Source organism: Bos javanicus, chromosome 7, assembly GCF_032452875.1.
Source record: "Bos javanicus breed banteng chromosome 7, ARS-OSU_banteng_1.0, whole genome shotgun sequence".
Taxonomy (NCBI): Eukaryota; Metazoa; Chordata; class Mammalia; order Artiodactyla; family Bovidae; genus Bos; species Bos javanicus.
This window is the reverse complement of record NC_083874.1, coordinates 100,967,373-100,995,099: the sequence shown is the minus strand read 5'-3', so window position 1 is coordinate 100,995,099 and position 27,727 is coordinate 100,967,373. Positions and strand designations below refer to the sequence as shown.

The following is a 27,727-nucleotide window of genomic DNA, read 5'->3' as shown; positions in this document are numbered from 1 at the left end:
GAAGATCATGGTGTCTGGTCCCATCACTTCATGGGAAATAGATGGGGAAACAGTAGAAACAGTGTCAGACTTTATTTTTTGGACTCCAAAATCACCGCAGATGGTGATTGCAGCCATGAAATTAAAAGACGCTTACTCCTTGGAAGGAAAGTTATGACCAAGCCAGATAGCATATTGAAAAGCAGAGACATTACTTTGCCAACAAAGGTCCATCTAGTCAAGGCTATGGTTTTTCCAGTGGTCATGTATGGATGTGAGAGTTGGACTGTGAAGAAAGCTGAGTGCCAAAGAATTGATGCTTTTGAACTGTGGTGTTGGAGAAGACTCTTGAGAGTCCCTTGAACTGCAAGGAGATCCAACCAGTCCATTCTGAAGGAGATCAGCCCTGGGATTTCTTTGGAAGGAATGATGCTAAAGCTGAAACTCTAGTACTTTGGCCACTTCATGCGAAGGGTTGACTCATTGGAAAAGACTCTGATGCTGGGAGAGATTGGGGGCAGGAGGAGAAGGGGAAGACAGAGGATGAGATGGCTGGATGGCATTATTGACTTGATGGACATAAGTCTGAGTGAACTCCGGGAGTTGGTGATGGACAGGGAGGCCTGGCATGCTGCGATTCATGGGGTCGCAAAGTCAGACACGACTGAGTGACTGAACTGAACTGAACCTAGTACTGAACTGAACCTAGTTTGAAATTCCAGACCAGCATGAGCTTCCTCTAGTATAGTAAAGACCCTGGGTTGTTGAGAAACTCTGAGAAGGACTAGGACTAAGACCCACAGTACCGCAAGACATGGCTAATTGCACAGAACTGTCCTCTATTTTGTGGAACTAATTCAGGTTCTCCCTTTGTGTGTCAACCAGTACCAGAATTAACCCTCATTTTGCTACAGCAAACCACTTAGATACCAATTTATATATCTGGCTTTCTTTTTTGCACTCCCCCCATATGTTATACCTAAGAAAAGAAATAGGCTGGATTTTTTAGGTAAGAAAACCTGTAAGAGAATCCTTGGTATGCTGATGATTTTCTCTGTTCATAGTCCCTTTCTGAATAAGGTGCCCAGAAGTGTTTCCTTGTGCATTAGTCGCTGTACTCTGTATGATATATTCTGATTGTTCTAGCCAAAAGTAGATCTGGCTCAGCATTTGAGCCCAAGTCAGTAATCTTTAGATTTCCCTAAAACTTACTGAGTATCATATCTTGAGAACAATAACCAGTAGGGGCACCTTGCTATGAAGTAACTTATCTCATCAATTTCTCTCTCAGGGAGTATACATAGGAGAAAGAGAGGGAAAATTGAGCAACATGCCTTTGGTAAATGGACATAGAGAAGATGAGTTATCAAAGGCCATTGAGATGAAGAAGCAAATGGAGAGAGAATAGTCAGTAGCCAAAACAGAAGTAGACATAGATGCAATAAACTGACAGAAAGAAGCTGAATATTCCAGCCTTTGAAGCAATCGGGACAAAGCAATGGAACTCCCACTGTTGAGCAGTCATGGTGGGCTGCCATCTTATTCTGAATGATGTCCTATATCTTTACAAGCACTGCATTGTTGAGCTACCGAGAGTCTGCTTGGACTTTATTTCCTGTGTAACACTGTAATAAGTTGCATTATGAGTTAGCCAATGAGTCCATTCATGTCAGCCTAAACACAAAAATTGTCTCATGCCCTTGTTCCCAGATTAGCATCATCATCATTATTTGGGAGTTTGCTGAAACATAAATTCTTAGGCCCCATTCCAGATCTACTGAACCAGAAACTTTGGAAGTAGGACCTGGCGATATATGTTTTATAACCATCCTCCAAATGATTTAAGACACACTAAAGTTTATAAGTAAGAAATCTAGTAATCTGATGTGATTATTCTTACTTTATAAATGATGAAATTGATATGTATTCTTTACTGGGCACCTACTATTAATATGTATCAGATATTATTTAAATTATTACACAGACTCAATTCTCATAATCACCATAAGTTAGATATTATAATTTCTACTTTACCAGTAATTTAAAGAGGATGAGCAAAATAAGGGAGAAATGATGAGTAACTTTTCTAGGACCTGTATAACTTTGGACACACACTTACACACACATGTACAGGGGACTGAACTGAGGTTAAAAGCATAAGAATACCTCATGTATTTGGCTCTGAGGCCATTGCTCTGGCTACTATTACATAATACTTGCTAAAAATGAGACATATAGAGATTGTGATTTGCTCACTGTTGCTTCAAAAATCAGTTGCAGACCCAGACAAAAACTAGATTTCTCTGCTTTTTGTTCTGCTCGTTATATCTAATACAGTCTTCCATTTCATCCAGAATCATGAAATATTGCTTTAACTTTCATTAGAATAAGGACTATTCTTAGTGTTCAATTCTCAATAATTATTATGAATAAATTACATTTGTGAACTAGAAGGACCTATAAAAGAGATGTAACCCAGTAATTGAGCAGTGTCTGAATATGCAACATGAGAAATATAAAATTAAAAAATAAAACAAAATAAAATATTCAAATAAACAAGACTATTCATGAAATAGTACTTTTAAAATTGACAAAGTAAAAAGTAATCACAAAACTATAAACAATTCAGGAACTATGTTAACAAAGCTGCTCAAGAACTTCATGAAAAAATCTATAACTCTATGTAATGGTATTAGAGGAGACTAGGATAAGTTGAAAGATACACAATATTTGTTGTTGTTTTTGTTCAGTCACTCAGTTGTGTTGACTCTTTGCAGTCCCATGGACTGCAACATGCCAGGCTTCCCTGTCCTTCACTATCTCCCAGAGTTTGCTCAAGCTTATGTACATTGAGTCGATGATGCCATCCAACCATCTCATCCTCTGTCGCCCCATTCTCCTCCTGTCCTCAGTCTTTCCCAGCATTAGGGTATTTCCCAGTGAACTCAGGTGGCCAAAGTATTGGAGCTTCAGCTTCAGTATCAGTCCTGCCAATGAATATTCAGGATTGATTTCCTTTAGGACTCACTGGCTTGATCTCCTTGCAGTCCAAAGGACTCTCAAGAGTCTTCTCTAACACCACAGTTAGAAAGCATTAATTCTTCTGCTCTCACCTTCTTTAAAGTCCAACTCTCATATCCATATGTGACTACTGGAAAAACCATAGCTTTGACTATACCAATCTTTGTTGACAAAGTGATGTCTCAGCTTTTTAATATGATGTCTAGTTTTGTCATGGCTTTTCCTTCAAGGAGCAAGCATCTTTTAGATTCATGTCTGCAGTCACCATCTGCAGTGATCTTGGAGCCCCCCCAAAATAAAGTCTGTCACTGTTTCCATTGTTTGACCATCTATTTGCCATGAAAGATGGGACCAGATGCCATGATCTTAGTTTTCTGAATTGAGTTTTAAGCCAGCTTTTCCACTCTCGACTCTTTCACTTTCATCAAGAGGCTGTTCCTCCTTGCTTTCAGCCAGCCATAAGGGTGATGTCATCTGCATATCTGAGGTTATTGATATTTCCCCCAGCAATCTTGATTCCAGCTTTAACTTCATCCAGCCTGGCTTTTCACAGGATGTATTTTGCATATAAGTTAAATAAGCAGGGTGACAATATACAGCATTGATGTGCTCCTTTCCCAATTTTGAACCAGTTTGTTGTTCCATGTCCAGTTCTAACTATTCCTTTTTGACAGGCATACAGATATTTCAAGAGGCAGGTAAGGTAGTCTGTTATTCCCATCTCTTAAAGAATTTTCCACAGTTTGTTGTGATCCACACAGTCAAAGGCTTTACCATAGCCAGTGAAGCAGAAGTAGATATTTTTCTGAAATTCTCTTGCTTTTTCTGTGATCCAGTGTATGTTGGCAATTTGATCTCTGGTTCCTCTGCCTGTTCTAAACCCAGCTTGTACATCTGGATGTCCTCAGTTCAATAGTGTTTGAGCATTACCTTACTGGCATGTGAAATGAGTTCAATTGTGCAGTAGTCTAAACATTTTTTGGCCTTGCCCTTCTTGGTTATTGGAATGAAAACTGACTTTTTCAAATTTTTGGCCTTAGCTGAGTTTTCCAAATTTTCTGGCATATTGAGTGTACCACTTTCACAGCATCATTTTTTAGGATTTGAAATAACTCAATGGGTATTCCATCATTTCCACTAGCTTTGCTCATAGTAATGCTTCCTAAGGCCCACTTGACTTCACACTACAGGATGCCTGGCTCTAGGTGAGTGATCACAACAAAATGGTTATCTGGGTCATTAAGATATTTTTTCTACAGTTCTTCTGTGTATTCTTGCCATCTCTTCTGAATATCTTCTGCTTCTATTAGGTCCATACCATTTCTGTCCTTTATTGAGCCCATCTTTGCATGAAATGTTCCCTTGGTATCTCTAATTTTCTTGAAGGGATCTCTAGTCTTTCCCATTCTATTGTTTTCCTCTATTTCTTTGCACTGATCACTGAGGAAGGCTTTCTTATCTCTTCTTGCTATTCTGTGAATTCTGCATTCAGATGGTTGTATCTTTCATTTTCTCCTTTGCCTTTTACTTCTCTTCTTTTCTCATTTATTTGTCAGGCCTCCTCAGACAACCATTTTGCCTTGTTTGCATTTATTTTTCTTGGGGATGGTTTTGATCATTGCCTCCTATACAATGTCACAAACCTCCGTCCATAGACAGAGGCACTCGATCAGATCTAATTCCTTGAATCTATTTCTCACTTCCACTGTATAATCATAAGGTATTTGATTTAGGTCATATTTAAATAGCCTAGTGGTTTACCCTACTTTCTTCATAGCTCAGTTGGTAAAGAATCTGCCTGCAATGCAGTAGACCTGGGTTCTATTCCTGGGTTGGGCAGATCCCCTGGAGAAGGGAAAGGCTTCCCACTCCAGTATTCTGTCCTGGAGAATTCCATGGACTGTATAGTCCATGGGGTCAAAGAGTCGGGCATGACTGAGCGACTTTCACTCACTTCACTTCCATTTAAGTCTGAATTTTGCAATAAGGAGTTCATGATCTGAGCCACAATCAGCTACCAGTCTTGCTTTTGCTGTCTGTATAGAGCATATTCATCTTTGGCTGCAAAGAATATAATCAGTCTGATTTCACTATTGACCATCTGGTGATGTCCATGTGTTGAGTCATCTGTTGTGTTGTTGGAAGAGGGTGTTTGCTATGGCCAGGGTGTTCTCTTGGCAAAACCGTTAGCCTTGCTCTGTTTCATTTTGTATCCCAGGGCCAAACTTGCCTGTTACTCCAGGTATCTCTTAATTTCCTACTTTTGCATTCCAGTCCCCTATGATGAAAAGGACATCTTTTTTGGGTGTTAGTTCTAGAGGTCTTGTAGATCTTCATAGAACCATTCAGTTTCAGCTCTTTGGCATTAGTGGTTGGGGCGTGCTGCTGCTGCTGCTGCTAAGTTGCTTCAGTCATGTCTGACTCTTTGCGACCCCATAGATGGCAGCCCACCAGGCTCTGCCATCCCTGGGAATCTCCAGGCAAGAGTACTGGAGTGGGGTGCCATTGAGTGGTTGGGGCATAGACTTGGATTAATGTGATATTGAACAGTTTGCCTTTGAAATGAACTGAGACCATTCTGTCATTTTTGAGATTGCACCCAAGTACTGCATTTTGGACTCTTTTGTTGACTATGACGGCTACTCCATTTCTTGTAAGGGATTCTTGCCCACAGTAGTAGATATAACGGTCGTCTGAATTAAATTCACCCATTCCAACCCACTTTAGTTTGCTGATTCCTAAAATGTCAATGTTCACTCTTGCCATCTCCTGTTTGACCACTTCCAAGTTACCTTGATTCAAGCATCTAACAGGTTCCTATGTAGTATTGTTCTTTACAGCATCAGACTTTACATTCATCACCAGACATACCCACAACTGGGCATTGTTTCTGCTTTGGCTCAGCCTCTTCATTCCTTCTGGAGCTATTTCTCTGCTCTTCTCCAGGAGTATCATGCCTTTTTGCCTTTTCATACTGTTCATGGGGTTCTCAAGGCAAGAATGCTGAAATGGTTTGCCATTTCTTTCTCCAGTGGACCACAGTTGGTCATAACTCTCTACCATGACTCATCCGTCTTGGGTGACCCTATAGGACATGGCTCATAGTTTCATTACGTTACACAAAGCTGTGATCTATGTGATCATTTTGGTTAGTTTTCTGTGATTGTTGTTTTGATTCTATCTGCCCTCTGATGGATGAGGGTAAGAGGCTCGTACAAGCTTCTGATGGGAGGGACTGGCTGTGGGGAAAAGTGGGTGTTACTCTGGTGTGCAAGGTTATGCTCTTCTCTGGGTTGGGGAAATCCCCTGCAGAAGGAAGTGGCAACCCACTCCAGTATCCTTGCCTGGAAAATTCCATGGACAGAGGAGCCTGGCAGGGAAGTCACTGAGTGACTGGGCATGCAAGGGCATGAATAAGTGAAACAAAGAATATTTATTCTAGTACACAATAAGACCTGATATAAAGCCATAGTGGTTAAAAAAAGAAAAGGTAGTATTTCCTCAGTACAAACAAACAAGCCAGTGGAACAAAAAACCCAGCTACAGATTAGTGTACATAAGAACTTGTCATATGATAGAGGAGGCAGTCCGAAGATAATTGTTCAGTAGGTATGATGACTAACTCGGTTCTTTGTGTGGTAAAGTGAAGTTGGCTGTCTACTTCATATTATGCAAAAAGATGATTTCTAGGTTAGTAGAATGTGACTATAAAAAATGACAAAGTCAAGGTTTAAAATGAAAGAAACACCTTGCAATATAAGGGTGTGAAAATAATAGACAAGATTTGTAATAGTGTCAAATATGAGCTTGTTTATGGATTAGATTGCATTAAGACATTAATGTAATTAAGATTTCTTAAGTACATTACATTAAGATTTCTGTTCAATGAAGGAAGCTGTAGACAGTGTTAAAAGGTTAGTGACAGATAACTAAATCCAACACAAGTTAGTATTTAGAATAAATGAGAGTTCTTGGAAAATCTACAGAATTTCAGGAAGCATATAAACAGCTGGTTCATACTCCCAAGTGAATACTAAATAGCTAAGAAATTATATGAAGAAATGCTCAGTTATATTTGAAGTTAGAGAATTATAAAAAATAGCACTGTAATAATATACATTCATCAGAATGGTGAAATTTTGAAAGCCAACTAATATTAAAGTGTTTGTGAATATGTGGGGTATGCCAGTTATCTGTTGCTACATGACAAACCACTCCCAAACTTAGTGGCTTAAAATAAAAGAGCATCTGTTTTGATCAATTGTAGTGAAGTAAGTCTGGGTGATGAAGTCATCTGAAGGCTTGTTCCAGATACTAGCTTTTGATTCTGGCTGTTTGCCAGAATGCCCACACGTGACCTCCCCGTCTGGCCTGGTTTTTCTCAGAACACAGTAACCACGTTCCACGGCCAGACTCCTGAGAGAGTTCGTTCCCAGCAGAAGTCGTACTGTCATTATTTTGACCCAGCCTCAGAAGTTGTGCAGCATTACTTGCTTTGTGAGGCAGTCAGTCAGGCCTTTTGAAGTTCAACCCTCTTTCTTGGAGAATGGCGAAGTTCTGGAAAGGAATATGAAATCAGAAATATTGCTTTGATGAATTTTAGAAAAGTATCAGTCACTACGTGAAGAAAATGGAATTCTCTTGTATTACGGTGGGAGTATAAACTGATAATTTTGGAGAAAAATTTGGAGAAATAATGGCGTGAGGTAGACCAAATCCCAGAGCCCTAGCAATCCCTGTCTAGTATATATATTTACAAAGACACTCTGTCCTATTTCTTTAAGGGTTGCACAGGGATGTTTAATGTCACCTTGTTCACACCAGTAGGAAGCTCAAGTCGACTTAAGCATTTAACCCTATGGGAGTGGTATTACACTACGTAATGTGTTAAATATAACCCAGAAGATGAATTTGACAAATACGCAGAAAATGATAGATTTCAGAAATAGTGTTTAGGGATAGAAAAATAAATTTTAAGTTTATTTAAAAATATACAAATATAAAACATCACTGAACATTCTCAAGGATATATACATATCTAAGAAATATAGAAATCAGTTTGAAAATTAATATTCTAGTTCTAGCAGTCCTAGCACACTGCCAGAGTCACAAATCAAAATTATAGGTGCTATGGAGATCAAATAGCAAATAAAAATGCTTCAAACACTACATGTCTTTTATGGTATATTGGTGAATTTTAAGTTTCTGTTTCAATTTTTATATACATATAGTATTGTCAGTTATTGAAAAAAGTAAACTTTTTGTGGATCAGTCACTAATATACAGGTGGGTATATCTATTTTTCTTTACCTAGTAAAATAAAATAATTCATATATAACTTATTTCTATTTCAGATTCTGATCAAGAATCCAATATTTGTGTACCTATCTCTGTCCAGAGCTTCAGAATCTTTAGTTATGATTGGAGCATCTGAATTTTTGCCTATATATATAGAAAATCAGTTTATATTATCACCCAATGAGGCAACTACACTTGCAGGTAGACATTTCCATTCATTGTACTCATTGTGAAATTTTTATGTAAAGTTTTCTTTTATGTATTTATGAAAAATTTCAACTAAGTGGGATGTAGAAGGAGCAGTAGTGTTTGCTTAAATTTTAAATATCTGAATACTGCTTGTTCACATTTTTAAAATATGAACATTTTCCCATCATTGCATCACTAGTTTTTAACATATAGAAATTTGTAGGACTTCTGCATTTCTGTTTTATCACATTTCTTTTCCTCCCTCTGCAGAGGTAACTTACACCTCTTTTAAAATTGGAGTTCTTCCTTCTCACACATTTGTATATTGTTACCTCTTATGTACCTGTCTACATACAGTCTATTTCTAAAATCTATATATCATTTTGTATGTGCTCTTCTGTTACTTTTATCTGAAATTATGTTCATCAGATTCATATTGACCTCTATTTAAGGCATTTTAAGGTTGCTATGGGATTCTATTTTATGAATGCTGTTTCTTTTTCTGTATCATATACATCAACATGAAGTTGCCTCCAACTATTTCACTTTTCCAAACAATGAAGTAACAAATAGACTCGTATACATGTTCCTTGTGCACCTCTGTAAAAGTTGATCTAAGTTTAGACATCAAAGAGACACTGCTATTAAGTACATCAGTTTTATTAGATGTTGAGAATTGGTTCTCCAAAAGAGGGTGCAAGTGGAATTAAATGTTTTAAGGTTCTAGCATTAATGGGAAAATGGTGAATGTGATCATTTATTTTATGTTGTAAAAAATCAGGGATACACACTGTAACTTGCAGGTAACCAGTAAGAGAATAGTAAAGAGTACATTAACTTCAAATATGTTATTAACAATTTAAAAAAATAAGAAAGGAAAAAAAAAGGAACATAAAACATGTAAGCCAAATAAAAACAAATGTTAATACGTGCAAAAGTTTTGACTTTCAGCCCATTGTGGAGTAGATTTTGTGGTAAAGGGCACACTATTGTTGAATTGCACATAGTCCAAAAGCCAAACACGACACAGTTTCAGGGGCCACATGACAGATTTTTCCACGGGTATACCATTTTGTTTGACAATGATTAATATAATTAACAGATAGGGACTAATCATTCAGTATTTTTTCATACAGTACTTAATTAAAGCTAATATCAATAAGACTCCAAAGAACAGGATAAGGCACCTGCAGTATTGGCCTCAATCATGCTAGCAAAGTTCGGATGCAGCCAGCTGACCAAATTTCTTGGTCCTCAGGATCTACCTTAGACAGTAAGATAAATTTCTGCTTGTTTCTGTATTGACTTTTCCACTTAGCCTGAGGTATTCATTCAGGCATAACAGAACGGGTTAGTAATTGCATATATTCTGCCAGGGCCTGCGAGGATGAAGTTTTGGGCAATTCACTCATCCATAACAATGCTGCTCAGTGACTGAGGCTGACCAGAGTGCTTTCCAGGGATGAGGTGTCATTGATTTTTCAACGAAAATTAGGGAGAAGTTTTTTTGTACCACCTTTTCTAGTCGGATTACTTGTCGAGTAGTAGAGACAACTGCCTTCAAGGTGTGTACAGATAGTGTATCAGTAGTCCCTCTGAAAATCTTCCCAGAGTAAAGAAAGTTACTTCATTTGAAAGAAATTCCCACAGTATTCTGAGGGCTATGCAGTCTAGTGGTGGTGTTTCTTTAAACATTTGTGGCTCTTTTATGACCACCTCCGTGGCTGGACCACACCAATTCCAGTTGACAAGTAAGGCTTGTCAAATGGTTAGTGGTGAGTCTGTTTTGGTTCATCTCCAAATGAGAATATCAGTCCATAAAATCAAGTTTTCTGTGAGTCAGGACTTTGATTATGCCAAGAGACCAGTAATAAGCTAAGTGTTAGTGTTCATCACTCAGTCGTGTTCGACTCCCTGTGACCCCGTGGACTGCAGCCCACCAGGTTCCTCTCCCCATGGAATTCTCCAGGCAAGAATATTGGAGTGGGTTCCCATTTTCTTCCCCAGAATAAGCTAAGAGTTACTTTTAAATGTAGCTGTTTCAGGGAGTCTGTGACTCCTATACAAGCAATAATGCTTCTGAGTGGGGGTGTCCTCCCTTTTTCCAGAGGCTCCAGCACACAAAATCATCAGTCACAGAGCCTTGCAGCTGAAATCGGTTTATTAGGTTTGTGGTATGGTGTCTCAGAGGTTAAAGCGTCTGCCTGCAATGCGGGAGACCTGGGTTTGATCCCTGGGTTGGGAAGATCCCCTGGAGAAGGAAATGGCAACCCACTCCAGTATTCTTGCCTGGTGAATCCCATGGACAGAGGAGCCTGGTAGGCTACAGTCCACAGGGTTGCAAAGAGTCAGACACGACTGAACGACTTCACTTTCACTTTTCACTTTCACCTCAAAGTATGGAGCATACCACAGCTTGCTGATTAGCATTCAGTGTAGGTCTGTGGGTCAGCTAATATAATAGACCAAAGAGAAACCCTAAGTGAGTTGTCTACTGTGTTCAATACTCAAAAATCCAAAATCCAATGCTAGACTGGCTTTTGGTTAGTGGAAAGGGAGACAGTTTTTCCTTAACTTCCAGAGGGATAGAGCGCTGTGATTCTGTCTGCAGAGTGCCCCAAAACCTGATGAGCAGTCTCTGGATTTTGTTAGGCTTGATCAGTCTTCCTTGCTGATGATGGTACAATAACACCAAAGTCAGAGCCATTGAGTCAGGCCTCTCACCTTACAACCGAGTATCTTCTATCATTGAAAGCTTTGGGCATCGTAGGTAGTGGCAGTCAAAATAAATCTGCCCCTTGTAGTAAATGGGAGAGGAATTTAGGTACTCCTGAGGGAGTACTGCAGATGTATGTTTGTGGCCTTCTAGCACAAATGAAAATTAGTCTTCTTTGGGTGCTAGTGGGGCGCAAAAGAAGACTGGCAGTGTCCAAGACAGTGTATCCAGTGCCATCAGTCTGTGCCCAAAATTTAGTGACATCACCATGTACAGGCCATTCAAGGCTGTAGGGACAATGGAATTCAGTTGGTGGTTAATCCACTGTAAACCTCAAGCCCCTGGAAACTTTTTTTCACTGGACATAAGGTCTGTTGATGAGACGCTGCTTCATTTAAGTCCCTAATGGAAGCTGGGACTTTCCTTTCTCCTCCTGGGGTCCTGGGTTGTTCCTGTTGGACCATACATGAGGAAAAGGACAGCAATTTATGTGCTCCTCTGTCGCTCTTAGAATTTAGAAGCATATGCAGTACCAGTGTGCAAAATACAGTTACCAATTCTACACTTTGAAATTGAAACTATAGCATACTATAGAAATATCTGTGAAAATGTAGGACAAAAAGCAGTCACCGCATTTACTTGTAGGATATATAGCATCAGAGGGTAGTAGAGAATTGTTGCCCAATAAATAAAGTAGTAATTTTTTAAATACAAAAATTTAAATTTAAATATTTTTTTAATTTAAAATTATTTGAATACAGTTATTGTTTAAATCGGTACATTTAAATAAAGACAAATCTTGACCTCTATGTAACTACATACATAGATACCAATTCTAGGTAGATTTCAGGTCTCAATGTGTATGGTAAAACAATAAAGCTTTTTAGAAAGATGTAGGAAAATATCTTCGTGTCTTAGAGAAGATAAAGATTTATTAAACAGGACACAAATTACATAAATATGGAGGAAAAAATGTGGTATTACATTAAAATTAAGAACTTACATTCATCAAAGGTCAGCATGAAGAGTGAAAATGCATATAAAACAATCTTTTCAATAGAAATATTCTACAAAGCATTTGGGTCCAGAATATATTTAAAAATCTGACAGTAATAAAAAGGTAGATAATCCAATAAAAATGGACAAAAGATTTGAACAGGCATTATATAAAAGATGATACCAGTTGGCCAATATTCATGTGAAAATGTACTCACCTTCAGTGGTTTTTCAGGGAAATACATATTAAAATCACAAGGCAAAACTAGTACCCAGTCACCAGAATTGCTGAAATGTAAGGGAAAGATATGTTGGTATGAATGTGGAGCAATTGCCATTTTATCAACTCCTGGTGAGAGTGTAAATTGGTTTATCGCTTTATAAATCTGTTTGGCAGTGTCATAAAAATCTGAACCTATACATATCCTCTGTGGTGTTGGAGAGGACTCTTGAGAGTCCCTTGGACTGCAAGGAGATCCAACCAGTCCATGCTGAAGATCGGCCCTGGGATTTCTTTGGAAGGAATGATGCTAAAGCTGAAACTCCAGCACTTTGGCCACCTCACGCGAAGAGTTGACTCAGTGGAAAAGACTCTGATGCTGGGAGGGTTTGGGGGCAGGAGGAGAAGGGGACGACAGAGGATGAGATGGCTTGATGGCATCACTGATTCGATGGACGTGAGTCTGAGTGAACTCCGGGAGTTGGTGATGGACAGGGAGGCCTGGCGTGCTGCAATTCATGGGGTCGCAAAGAGTCGGACATGACTGAGCGACTAATCTGATCTGATACATATCCTCTGACCCAAGAATTCAACTCCTAGTTATATACACAAATTCCTTTCTTAAGAATATATTCAAATTAACAAAGATCAAACACAAAGAACAAATATTAAAAGCAGCAAGGGAAAAACAACAAATACCACACAAGGGAATTCCCATGAGGATAACAGCTGATCTTTCAATAGAAACTCTTCAAGCCAGGAGGGAATGGCAAGACATACTTAAAGTGATAAAGGAAAATAACCTACAGCCTAGATTACTGTACCCAGCAAGGATCTCATTCAAATATGAAGGAGAAATCAAAAGCTTTACACTCAAGCAAAAGCTGAGAGAATTCAGCACCACCAAACCAGCTCTGCAACAAATGCTAAAGGATCTTCTCTAGACAGGAGACACAAAAACAGTGTATAAACTCAAACCCAAAACAATAAAGTAAATGGCAACAGGATCATACTTATCAATAATTACCTTAAATGTAAATGGGTTGACTGCCCCAACCAAAAGACAAAGACTGGCTGAATGGATACAAAAATAAGACCCCTATATATGTTGTCTGCAAAAGACCCACCTCAAAAGAGGGGACACATACAGACTGAAAGTGAAGGGCTGGAAAAAGATTTTCCATGCAAATAGAGACCAAAAGAAAGCAGGAGTAGCAATACTCATATCAGATAAAATAGACTTTAAAACAAAGGCTGTGAAGAGAGACAAAGAAGGTCACTACATAATGATCAAAGGATCAATCCAAGAAGAAGATATAACAATTATAAATACATATGCACCCAACATAGGAGCACAGCAATATGTAAGACAAATGCTAACAAGTATGAAAGGGGAAATTAACAATAACACAATAATAGTGGGAGACTTAAAACCCCACTCACACCTGTGGATAGATCAACTAAACAGAAAATTAACAAGGAAACACAAACTTTAAATGATACAATAGACCAGTTAGACCTAATTGATATCTATAGGACATTTCATCCCAAAACAATGAATTTCACCTTTTTCTCAAGCACACACGGAACCTTCTACAGGGTAGATCACATCCTGGGCCATAAATCTAGCCTTGGTAAATTCAAAAAAATTAAAATCATCCCAAGCATCTTTTCTGACCACAATGCAGTAAGATTAGATCTCAATTACAGGGGAAAAACTATTAAAAATTCCAGCATATGGAGGCTGAACAACATGCTGCTGAATAATCAACAAATCACAGAAGAAATAAAAAAAGAAATCAAAATTTGCATAGAAACGAATGAAAATGAAAACACAACAACCCAAAACTTGTGGGACACTGTAAAAACAGTCCTAAGGGGAAAGTTCATAGCAATACAGGCATACCTCAAGAAACAAGAAAAAAGTCAAATAAATAACCTAACTCTACACCTAAAGCAACTAGAAAAGGAAGAAATGAAGAACCCCAGGGTTAGTAGAAGGAAGGAAATCTTAAAAATTAGGGCAGAAATAAATGCAAAAGAAACAAAAGAGACCATAGCAAAAATCAACAAGGCAAAAGCTGGTTCTTTGAAAGGATAAATAAAATTGACAAACCATTAGCCAGACTCATCAAGAAACAAAGGGAGAAAAATCAAATCAGTAAAATTAGAAATGAAAATGGAGAGATCACAACAGATGGCACAGAAATACAAAGGATCATAAGAGACTACTATCAGCGATTATATGCCAATAAAATGGACAACGTGAAAGAAATGGACAAATTCTTAGAAAAGTACAACTTTCCAAAACTGGACCAGGAAGAAATAGAAAATCTTAACAGACCCATCACAAGCATGGAAATTGAAACTGTAATCAGAAATCGTCCAGCAAACAAAAACCCAGGTCCAGATGGCTTCACAGCTGAATTCTACCAAAAATTTAGAGAAGAGCTAACACCTGTCCTACTCCAAGTCTTCCAGAAAATTACAGAGGCAGGTAAACTTCCATGAGGCCACCATCACCCTAATACCAAAACCTGACAAAGATCCCACAAAAAAAGAAAACTACAGGCCAATATCACTGATGAACATAGATGCAAAAATCCTTAACAAAATTCTAGCAATCAGAATCCAACAACACATTAAAAAGATCATACACCATGACCAAGTGGGCTTTATCCCACAGGTGCAAGGATTCTTCAATATCTGCAAATCAATCAATGTAATACACCACATTAACAAATTGAAAAATAAAAGCCATATGATTATCTCAATAGATGCAGAGAAAGCCTTTGACAAAATTCAACATCCATTTATGATAAAAACTCTCCAGAAAGCAGGAATAGAAGGAACATACCTCAACATAATAAAAGCTATATATGACAAACCCACAGCAAATATTATCCTCAATGGTGAAAAATTGAAAGCATTTCCCCTAAAGTCAGGAACAAGACAAGGGTGCCCACTTTCACCATTATTATTCAACATAGTTTTGGAAGTTTTGTCCATAGCAATCAGAGCAGAAAAAGAAATAAAAGGAATCCAAATTGGAAAAGAAGAAGTAAAACTCTCACTGTTTGCAGATGACATGATCCTCTACATAGAAAACCCTAAAGACTCCACCAGAAAATTACTAGAACTAATCAATGAATATAGTAAAGTTGCAGGATATAAAATCAACACACAGAAATCCCTTGCATTCCTATACACTAATAATGAGAAAATAGAAAGAGAAATTAAGGAAACAATTCAATTCACCATTGCAACAAAAAGAATCAAATACTTAGGAATATATCTACCTAAAGAAACTAAAGACCTATATATAGAAAACTATAAAACTCTGGTGAAAGAAATCAATTGCTATTGCTAAGTCACTTCAGTCGTGTCTGACTCTGTGTGATCCCATAGACGGCAGCCCACCAGGCTTCCCCATCCCTGGGATTCTTCAGGCAAGAACATTGGAGTGGGTTGCCATTTCCTTCTCCAATGCATGAAAGTGAAAAGTGAAAGTGAAGTCGCTCAGTCATGTCCGACCCTCAGCAACCCCATGGACTGCAGCCTTCCAGGCTCCTCCATCCATGGGATTTTCCAGGCAAGAGTACTGGAGTGGGGTGCCAGAAAGAAATCAAAGAGGGCACTAATAGATGAAGAAATATACCATGTTCATGGATTGGAAGAATCAATATAGTGAAAATGAGTATACTACCCAAAGCAATTTATAGATTCAATGCAATCCCTATCAAGCTACCAATGGTATTCTTCACAGAGCTAGAACAAATAATTTCACAATTTGTATGGAAATACAAAAAACCCTCAAATAGTCAAAGCAATCTTGAGAAAGAAGAATGGAACTGGAGGAATTAACCTGCCTGACTTCAGGCTCTACTACAAAGCCACAGTTATCAAGACAGTATGATACTGGCACAAAGACAGAAATATAGATCAATGGAACAAATAGAAAGCCCAGAGATAAATCCACGCACCTATGGACATCTTATCTTTGACAAAGGAGGCAAGAATATAGAATGGATTAAAAACAATCTCTTTAACAAGTGGTGCTGGGAAAACTGGTCAACCACTTATAAAAGAATGAAACTAGAGCACTTTCTAACACCATACACAAAAATAAACTCAAATGGATTAAAGATCTAAATGTAAGACCAGAAACTATAAAACTCCTAGAGGAGAACATAGGCAAAACACTCTCTGACATACATCACAGCAGGATCCTCTATGACCCACCTCCCAGAATATTGGAAATAAAAGCAAAAATAAACAAATAGGACCTAATTAAACTTAAAAGCTTCTGCACATCAAAGGAAACTAAGCAAGGTGAAAAGACAGCCTTCAGAATGGGAGAAAATAATAGCAAATGAAGCAACTGACAAACAACTAATCTCAAAAATATACAAGCAACTCCTACAGCTCAATTCCAGAAAAATAAATGACCCAATCAAAAAATGGGCCAAAGAACTAAACAGACATTTCTCCAAAGAAGACATACAGATGGCTAACAAACACATGAAAAAATGCTCAAAATCACTCATTATCAGAGAAATGCAAATCAAAACCACTATGAGGTACCATTTCACGCCAGTCAGAATGGCTGCGATCCAAAAGTCTACAAGCAATAAATGCTGGAGAGGGTGTGGAGAAAGGGGAACCCTCTTACACTGTTGGTGGGAATGCAAACTAGTATAGCCACTATGGAGAACAGTGTGGAGATTCCTTAAAAACCGGAAATAGAACTGCCTTATGATCCAGCAATCCCACTGCTGGGCATACACACTGAGGAAACCAGAATTTAAAGAGACATGTGTACCCCATTGTTCATTGCAGCACTGTTTATAATAGCCAGGACATGGAAGCAACCTAGATGTCCATCAGCAGATGAATGGATAAGAAGGCTGTGGTACATATACACAATGGAGTATTACTCAGCCATTAAAAAGAATACATTTGAATCAGTTCTAATGAGGTGAATGGAACTGGAGCCTATTATACAGAGTGAAGTAAGCCAGAAAGAAAAACACCACATACTGCTACATAAAAAACATACTACATAAAAAACACAGTATACTACTACTACTACTACTACTAAGTCACTTCAGTCGTGTCCAACTCTGTGCGACCCTGTAGACGGTAGCCCACCAGGCTCCCCGTCCCTGGGATTCTCCAGGCAAGAATGCTGGAGTGGGTTGCCATTTCCTTCTCCAATGCATGAAAGTGAAAAGTGAAAGTGAAGTCACTCAGTCGTGTTCGACTCTTAGAGACCCCATGGACTGCAGCCTGTCAGGCTCCTCCATCCATGGGATTTTCCAGGCAAGAGTACTGGAGTGGGCTGCCATTACAGTATACTAACACATATATATGGAATTTAGAAAGATGGAAACAATAACCCTGTATACAAGACAGCAAAAGAGACACTGATGTATAGAACAGTCTTTTGGACTCTGTGGGAGAGGGAGAGGGTGGGATGATTTGGGAGAATGGCATTGAAACATGTATAATATCATATATATAAAAAAAGAATATATTCAACAGAAATGCAAATGTTTACAAAAAGAACATATACATGAATTTTTTAAAGTAGCAGCACAATTTGTTAACATTACAGCGAGTAAATAAGTTGTGTTGTATGCACATACTAGAATACTATTCAGCAGTGATACGGCATGAACTATTATTATTATATACAAAAATATGGGTGGATTTTTCAAATATCATGTCCAATAAAAGAAGCTATAATGTATGCATACTTTATAATTCATATTTTATAAAATCTTGTAAGTGCACAAAAAAGCCTCTGGCCTTCTAGTAAATGTTTGATTAATTTTTTTTAACCTGGGTGTGGTTACAGAGTTAAGTCCACTTTGGAAATTCATCAAATGTACAATTTCAATTTGTGTGTTTTTCTGTACATCAATATAATATTTGCATAAAAAGTTGCTTGGAAGTTCTGTGCTTTGCAATTCAATTTTCAACCATTTTGTTTCTTTTTAGGGCAGTCCTCAAGGACCCAGTTTTTAACTGTTGAACTTTCAGTGTTCAGTATTTTCTTATTGCCTAGGGCAATGAGCCTGGCAGCCAATACTTTTTCAGTTAAATTGTGTTTTCAGTTTTATGCTCACAGATGTACTTGGCTTTCTCAACTCTATGGTTGTTGGGTTCAAAATGAAGAAACCTAGGGTCCTCTGGCATTGTGGTTAGGGATAGGAATTGGGGATCAAGCATTTTATGTAGACTGCCATCCAAACCTCTTGTTTTTTTAAGTCTAACTCACTCTTGCTTTCAGTCATATTAATACCTACCCTTAATTTCTGAGATTATGAGTTGCAATGTGGTTTATTTCTTCTTGACTTCTTTACCTATAGCCTTATTGCTCACTCTCTGATTCACTTCAAGTTCCCACAAATTTCTTAATAAATATTGCCTCTACACTATTTGTACTTTTTGCTTTTCTAATAAATGCATTTGTCTGTAAATTCTACCTTTAAACAAACACTCATATAATGTTTGCTGCATGACTGTACTCTGTCCTGAGCACTTAAGTATTAACTCATTTAGTTCTCCTAACAAATTATGATGGAGATGTCATTACTTATAGATTTTATTTGATAGCACCTCATACATTTAGATGTAATTTGTATTATTGTTTGGTTCTAAGCATTTTAAATTCTCATCAGCATATTTTTACTTAAGCCATGCTTTGTTGAAAACAGAGATTTTTTGTTTGTAGACATAGGCTTTTATTTCTCTTTTTAATAACTCCTGTTCAAATCAATTAATATTTTACATGTCTTTAACAGTGTTGTAAAGTAAATTTTCATCTCTGAGACAGCTGATTTAAAACACTTTGTTTATAGATTTTTAATTTCCTTGAAATCTAGGCAGTATTTATATAATTTATTTAATGTGATGTCATTAGTTATAAACATGTTCATGATCTACATTTCATGGTACATTTTTTTTTTTACTATTTATTTTCAAATTTTCCATTCTAAAAAATATCAAATTTCATCATCTGTCTTTTTAATAGTTGTTTTATTCATATATCATTATTGTGAATTCTGACATATTTAATTTTTCATTTTTTAATTGTATATTTTATTTTTTTACACTTCTCTTTTGCTTCCTACCTCTTCCCCCATTATTCTGTCTTCTCTCAGTGGATTCATGTTTTATTCATTTTATCCCCATCAGTTGGTTTAGGAAATTTTAGCTGCTCACTTGCAGTTCACTAACTCCACTGCTCAGGATTGTGTGTATGTATGCATGTGTGTATGTATGTCTAGGTTATTAATTTTATCTTTCTTAAAAATAAACTATAATTATAATTCCTTGGCAAGTAACAGACTCTCTGGCAGCTTTTACAGTTTTCATTTTAGTCTTGATGTTACAAAGTTTTCTTACCTTATTACTTTATATGATTTAATATTTTTTATTTTTACATTTCTCCATAATTATAGTACATGTTTATGCCCAGGACTAATATCACTTTAATTATTTAAATTTATCATAGTTGGCTGCAGACTTTCAAATGTTGTTTCTCTGGCATTGATTTTATTGTATTGCTCATAACTGCTGTAAAACACTTTGTGGAACCTCTTATTCTAGGTCCTTTAGGCCTGTAGTATCAGCCCCATGCACAAATTTGTATTTCTCCTAAGGTTAAGGTTTGTTGTTTATTGTGTCTTTAAATTTTCTCTTGGCTTCTTAGTTAAACTTACGTTTGCTGCATGTTTAGAGCAGAGGAGATTGCATCAATGTGTGAATTTTCTGTCCTGTCTTTAGCTGACTATTTTTTGTTGTTGGAGGATAATTGCTTTACAATATTGTGTTGGTGTCTGCCATACATCTACTATTTTTAACTGTGTTTTCTCTTCCTCCTTTCTTTTAGGACTTGTTTTACTTCCAGGAGGTGCACTTGGCCAGATTCTGGGAGGTATCATTATTTCCAAGTTACACATATCTTCTAAAGGCCTTATGAGATTTGTAATAGTTACATCTGCTGTATCCCTTGTACTGCTTGCATTTGTAGTTTTTGTACACTGTGATCCAATACCGTTTGCTGGGATCACTGAAGATTATGGTGGGTAAGTATAATTTTGTACTTTCATATCCAAACCAATCACATATTTATTAGTTAATAATTATTTACCCAGTAACCCTAATAGGTTCATAACATTCTTGGCATTACTGAACATGTAAAAGAAACATAAAGCATAGTTTCACCTTTAACTGTTAGGGCAGAAATATCATAAGGATAGCTTGTGGTGTAACAGCTTGTGCATTCATATAAAGAAAGAAGATATTGAAATGAATCAGAACCTAGAAGTAGAAATCTGTATTAAAGTGAGTAGCAAATAGGAGACCATACTAACTGTATGAAGCCAGGCTTACCTTTGTCTGAATTGGTATGTCAGCCTTCTTGTCAAAGAATGGAACTGAAGTCATCTGAAAGTATGCATGAGTAAGGTCTCCTTTTAGTTAAACCTGAAAAAATTCAAAGAACTGGGCACAGATTATTTTAATGTTATCTAATGTTAAGGAAATGGCAACCCACTCCAGTGTTCTTGCCTGGAGAATCCCAGGGACAGAGGAGCCTGGTGGGCTGCCATCTATGGGGTCGCACAGAGTTGGACACGACTGACGTGACTTAGCAGTAGCAATGTTAAGGAAGAGAAACAGAGCTGGGATTAGAAACTGAAAAACTAAGCAGATAAAATAAGTAAAGAAAATTAGACTTCTACTTCAACTACATGGCAGGCCAGTGCTTCCACTGAGTATACCTGGAAAAGCTGAAACAATGTTTTAAAAGATTTGTTTAAAGATATCAGACAGTTGCTTAGGCAAGTAGCTGCTAAAGCACCAAAATCCTGGGGAAAGGCAAACCTTGTAAGGAGAAGCAACCTTCTGCAATTACTGTTTTCCCTGAGTACATTTAGTATTTCTGGACATTGGCAAGAAACTGGGGAATTCTGGCAAAGGGTCTGGGTGAAAAGCATCTATTAGGTTGGTGCAACAGTAATTGCGGTTTGGACCCTAAATTTCAAATCATTATAACTAGACTCAAGTATGTCTTTATTAATCAAAATAGGAACCATTAGCCAACACATTTTTTCCAACAAGGAATAAGTCTGTTTATCCCTGTAACATAAAAGTCCATGCTCTGGGACTTGATAAACTCTTGGAAAGCATTTCCTGAGTCCTGCTAGTTGTGGAAGCATTTTCCCTGCAAAAAGTTATTGAGATGCTTAAAGAAATGGTAGTCAGTTGGCAAGAGGACAGGTGAATATGGCAGATGAGGCAAAACTTCATAGCCCAATTCATTCAAGTTTGAAGCATTGGTTCAAAGTACTGTCAGGCATTGTCATGGAGAAGAATTGGGTCCTTTTTGCTGACCACTGCCATCTGCAGGTGTTGCGGTTTTCAGAGCATCTCATCGATTTGCTGAACATCTCAAGTATAATGGTTTCACTGGGATTCAGAAAGCTGTAGGAGATCAGACCAGCAGCAGATTACCAGACAGTGACCATGATCTTTTTTTGGTGCAAGTTTGGCTTTGGGAAGTGTTTTGGAGCTTTATCTCGGTCCAGCCACTGAGCTGGTCATCACTGGTTGTCGTATAAAATGCACTTTTCATCACACATCAAATCCAATTGAGAAATGGTTTGTTGTTGCATAAAATAAGAGAAGATGACACTTCAGAATGACAATATTTTTGATTTGCTGTCAGCTCGTGAGCACCCATTTATTGAGCTTTTCTACCTTTCCAGTTTGCTTCAAATGCCAAACGACCATAGACTGATCGACATTGAGTTCTTAGGCAACTTCTTATGTAGTTGTAAGAGGATCAGCTTCTATGATCCCTCAGTTGGTCATTGTTAACTTCCGATGGCCGGCCACTGCACTCCTCACCTTCAAGGCTCCTGCCTTGTTTGCAAAACTTCCTTTACCACCACTGCACTGTACGTTCACTAGCAGCTCCTCGGTCACATGCATTGTTGATGTTGTGAGTTGTCTCTGCTGCTTTATGACCCGAGTTTATTTGAACTCGAATAAGAAAATTTCTCAAATTTGTTTTTTGTCTAACATCATTTCCAAAATAAATAGCAAGTAGTAATTCATTAGCAAAAGATGTAAAATGAGAGATGCACATTAGAATGATGTATAATGTTTAACCACATTTAGTTAAGAATGTATTCCAGTATCAAAGGGCGAAGTTCAACAATGCTAAAAACCACAATTACTTTTGCACCAACCTAATAGTAAGATGGCCAAAATCTGGCACAATTCTTTGACAGAACTTTGAGCCTAAAGAGACAAAAATTAGGCCATGGAATGGGACACGACATCAGTAAGAAGAAATGGAAACAAATAAGATAACACTCTTTAGGGTTTCACTCAGCACATTTACATAACAGTGAAGCTAAGAGGCTAAGATAAAGTAAAAATAATATAAAAAGCAAAGAAAATTTTCACTGGTCTTGTGATGCCCTATAGATAAGAGTTCAATTTTAGAATGTGCTGTTGGGAAAGAACCATGGTAACCACAATGTTCTTAACTGATACCTCTGTAAGGTTAAGATCTAGGAGTGAGGGGCTCCCTCTAGTACTGTAACCAGCCAGGAGTTAATTTTTCTCTAATTGGATTAATTTGGTCAGCCAGCACTGTAGCAGCAGAAAGACTTGACACTCTGAAAGAAAGATAATATCATACAAAGCTGTAAAGTGTTGTAGACAACGGTCTCATACTAAAAAAAAAAAAAAAACCAGACAGCCACAAAATCATGAGACAAAACAGATTATAGGACAGACCCACAGGGGATCCAGATATTGACATTATCAAGTGAGAATGTTAAAATAATAATTATAGGTGCGGTGAGACAATGACTGTGAATTTCTCATCAGAAGCCACAGGTTCAAAAGATAGTAGAACAATGTCTTAAGAGTCCTGACAGAAAAGAACTTTCAACACATAATTTATTATCCAGTGGAAATATTCTTCAAGAAAGAAGATGAAAGACAGTCTCAGGTTAAGGATAATTAATAACATTTGTTGTTGGCTCTAAAAGAAATGAGATTTTGGAATTATCAGACTGGGAACATAAAGTAACTATGATTAATATTCTATGGGTTCTAATGGAAAAAGTGGACATGAAAGAAAATCTAGATAATGCAAGCAGAGAAATGGAAACTCTAAGAAGAATATCAAAAGTAAATTCTAGAAAGGCAAAATGGCTGTATAATAACATGAAGAGTTCCTTTCATTGATTCATCAGTAAACTGGACTGAACTGAAGAAAGTATTAACGACCTTGAAGACACATCAGCGGAAACTTTCAAACTGAAAAGCAAAGAGAAAAAAGAATGAAAAAAACAGAAACGGAATATCCAAGAACAATGAAGCAATTACAAAGATGTAACACAATTATAACGGAAATGCCAGAAAGAGGAGACAAAAGAACTGAAGAAATAGGTGAAGTAATAATGGCTGAGAATTTTCCATAGTTAATGACAGACAGACACCAAACCATATATTTGGGAAGCTCAGGAATACCAAAATTGATTAATATTACAAAAAAATCTACATGTAGGCATATCACATTCAACCTGCAGAATCAAAAACAATCTTGAATAAAAGCCAGAGGAAATAAAACTTTACTTATAACCGTGCAAGCAAGAAAAGAATGGAGTGAAATATGTAAAGGATTGGAAAAAAGTGAATCTTGAATGGTATAAACAATGAAAGTATCTTTCAAAAGTGAAGGAGAAATATTCTTAAACAAAATATAAGGGAACTGTCACCAGTAAACCTGCTTTGTAAGAAATGTGTAAAGAATTTCTTCAGAAAAAATGATATGATTTATTAGATGCATTAATAGATCCATATAAAACAAAGAACACTAGAGGTGAATATAAATGTTGGTAGACTATGTTCTTTTATTTTTATTATTTTAATTGTTATGATAGGTTAATTCTTCAAAATAATCATGGCATTAAGGTATTCAGTGGTTATAATTTATGGGTAGTGAAATAAATGACAGCAGTCTTATAAAAGGGGAGGGAGGAATTGGGAATATATTTTTATAAAGTACTTGTAATATCAATGAAGTGTTATAATGTTATTTGAAAGTAAACTTAAATAACTTGTAAATTTATATTGGGAATTCTAGGAAAAACCATTAAAACATTTTTAAAAAGCAATATAAATGCTATGCTAACAGGTGAGAGAAGATGAAATCTCATACCAAAAACCAGAGAAAGCAAAAAAACAGGAAAGATGAAAACCAGAAAGAACAAATTTTTGTTGTATAATTCTTCACAATAGTCTCTTATGACCCTTATATTTGTAATGCATCAGCTGTAATGTCTCTACTTTCATTTATAATTAGATCTATTTAATTCCTTTTTTCTCTTGCAAGTCTAGCTATGTTATTCTATTTATCTTTTATTTTTAAAACTCAGTTTTATTAATCGTTTCTTTTGCTCTTTTTCATTTATTTCTGTTCTGATATTTATTTTCTTTATTGTACTAGTTTTGGACTTATTAGTTTATTCTTTTTCTAGTTTCTTGAAGTATAGAGTTAGATTGTTTATTTGAGATCATTCTTTTTTCTTCGTCTAAGGTTTAATTGATATGAATTTCTTAGAATTGCTTTTTTTTTCACTGAAAACTAGTTGATATGCAATATTATATTAGTTTCAGGTGTACAAAATAGTGATTCAGTATTTTTATAGATTATAATCCTTTTAAGGTTATTATAAAATAACAGCTTATTTCCCTGTGCTGTATAATATATCCTTATTGCTTTCTTATGCATGGTAGTTTGTATCTCTCAGTCTTATACCCTATCTGGCCCCTCCCTCCTTCCTTATCCTTACTGGTAACCAGTAGTTTGTTCTCTGTATCTTTGAGTCTCTCTGTTTTGTTACATACATTTATTCATTTTATTTTTTCAGTTCAGTTCAGTTCAGTCTCTCAGTTGTGTCTGACTCTTTGCGACCCCATGAACCGCAGCATGCCAGGCTCCCTGTCCATCACCAACTTCCAGAGTTTACCCAAACTCATGTCCATTGAGTCGGTGATGCCATCCAACCATCTCATCCTCTGTCGTCCCCTTCTCCTCCTGCCTTCAATCTTTCCCAGCATCAGGGTCTTTTCCAATGAATCAGCTCTTTGCATCAGGTGGCCAAAACATTGGAGTTTCAGCTTCAACATCAGTCCTTCCAATGAACACCCAGGACTGATCTCCCTCAGAATGGACTGGTTGGATCTCCTTGCATTCCAAGGGACTCTCAAGAGTCTTCTCCAACACCACAGTTCAAAAGCATCAATTCTTCAGCACTCAGCTTTCTTTATTTTTTTAGAGTTCACATATAAGTGATAACATAGAGTTACTTGTTTTCTGTTTGACTTATTTCACAAAGCATAATACCCTCTAGGTCCATCCATGTTGTTGCAAATGGCAGAATTTCATTCTTTTTTATAACTGAGTAGTAATATTTCATTGTATATAAATACCACATCTTCTTTATCCATTCATCTGTTGATGGACACTTAGGTTGCTTCCATATCTTGGCAACTGTAAATAATGCTATCAACATTTACTGGGGTGTATGTATTCCTATCTTTTCAAATTAGTGTTTTCATTTTCTTTGGATGTATACCCAGGAGGGTAATTTCTGCATCTTGTGGTAGTTCTGCTTTTAGTTTTTAAAGAACCTTCATACTTTTGCTGTGTCCCATTGGCTTTGGTATGCTTTCAATTTTATTTCAGGGTATTTAAAAATTTCTCTTTTGATTTATTCTATGACCAATTGGCTGTTTAGTGGCATGTTGTTTAATCTTTACATATTTGTGAACTTTCCAGTCCTCTTCGTGTAAATGATTTCTAGTTTCATACTGTTGTGGTTGGAAAAGATGCTTGATATAATCCCAGTCTTCTTAAATTCATGAAGACTTGTGACATAACATATGGAGAATTTTTATGTGCACTTGAGAAATATATGTATTCTGTTATTATCACATGGAATGTCCTGTAAATGTCTGGTGAGTCTTGTATTTCAAACCTGTGGCTTAATTTCAGTGTTTCCTTATTGATTTTCTGTCTGAATGTTTTATCCATTGCTGAAAGTGGAACGTCAAAGTCCTCTAGTATTATTGTATTGCCATCTATTTCTCCCTTTAGGTCTATTAATATTTGCTTTATGTGTTTAGATGTTCCTGTGTTGGGTGCATAAATATTTACATGTGTTATATCCTTGTTGGATTGATCCCTTTTTATTGTAAAATGACCTTTTTGTCTCTTCGTGCAGTCTTTGTCTTAAAGTCTTTTTTGTCTGATATGAGTATAGCTATCCCAGTTTTATTCTGGTTTCCACTTGTATGTAATATAATTTTCCATCACTTCAGTCTGTATGTGTCCTTATATCTGAAGTGAGTTTCTTGTATGCAGCATAAATATGGGGCTTGTTTTTTTAATCCATTCAGATACTCCATGTCTTTTAATTGGGGAATTAGTCTATTTACATTTAAAGTCTTTGTTGATAGGTATGTACTTACTGCAATTTTGTTAACTGTTTCCTGGCTGTCTTGTAGTTCCTGTGTTTCTTCTTGGTTCTTACTCTTCCCTTGTAATTTGGTGATTTTATTTAGTGCTTAGACTCTTTTCCCTCTTTCTTTTGTGCATTTTCTATAGGTTTTTGTTTTGTGGTTACCATGAGGCTTATAGAAAGCATATTTATAACAGTCTTTTTAAGCTGATAACAACTTAACCTTGAATGCATAATAAAGCTCTACACTTTGACTTTCCCCCTGCATTTTATGTATGTTTTTGATGTCAAAATTTGTACCTTTTACCTTGTATATCTATAAACAAATTATTGTAGTTATATTTTAATGACTATAATAACTAGATGAACCTTATCTATAACAGTGGTGGTTTAGTCGCTAAGTAGTGTCTGACTCTTGTGATACCTCATGGACTGTAGCCCGCCAGGCTCCTCTGTCCATGGGATTTTCCAGGCAGGAATACTGGAGTGGATTGCCATTTCCTTTTCCAGGGGATCTTCCTGACCCAGGAACCAAACCTGGGTCTCCTGCACTGCAGGCAGATTCTTTACCGACTGAGATATGAGGGAAGCCCATAGCTCTATATCTATAACAGTAACCTTATCTATAGTTATACTGACTAAATAGCCTTATCACTTAACCAACCCTGAGTTCTTGGCTGTTCATCAAATCTTTGTGATTGCCCGGGTGTCCTTCTTTGTCTGTAGTCACCCCCAGTAGTTAAGGATGGC

General features: G+C 36.9%; 1 protein-coding gene across 6 annotated transcripts in view; it reads left to right on the top strand.

Moving 5' to 3' along the window:
• Positions 1 to 27,727, top strand: part of SLCO6A1 (solute carrier organic anion transporter family member 6A1) — a 112,734-nt gene that overhangs the window by 43,224 nt on the left and 41,783 nt on the right. For 5 of the 6 annotated variants that reach the window (XM_061424476.1, XM_061424475.1, XM_061424473.1 and 2 more), the window contains exons 7-8: positions 8,355 to 8,499; positions 20,320 to 20,515. In XM_061424476.1, the coding sequence (XP_061280460.1) occupies positions 8,355 to 8,499; positions 20,320 to 20,515 (341 nt within the window). The remainder of the gene's footprint in view (positions 1 to 8,354; positions 8,500 to 20,319; positions 20,516 to 27,727) is intronic. The other variant, XM_061424477.1, reaches the window with a different exon arrangement.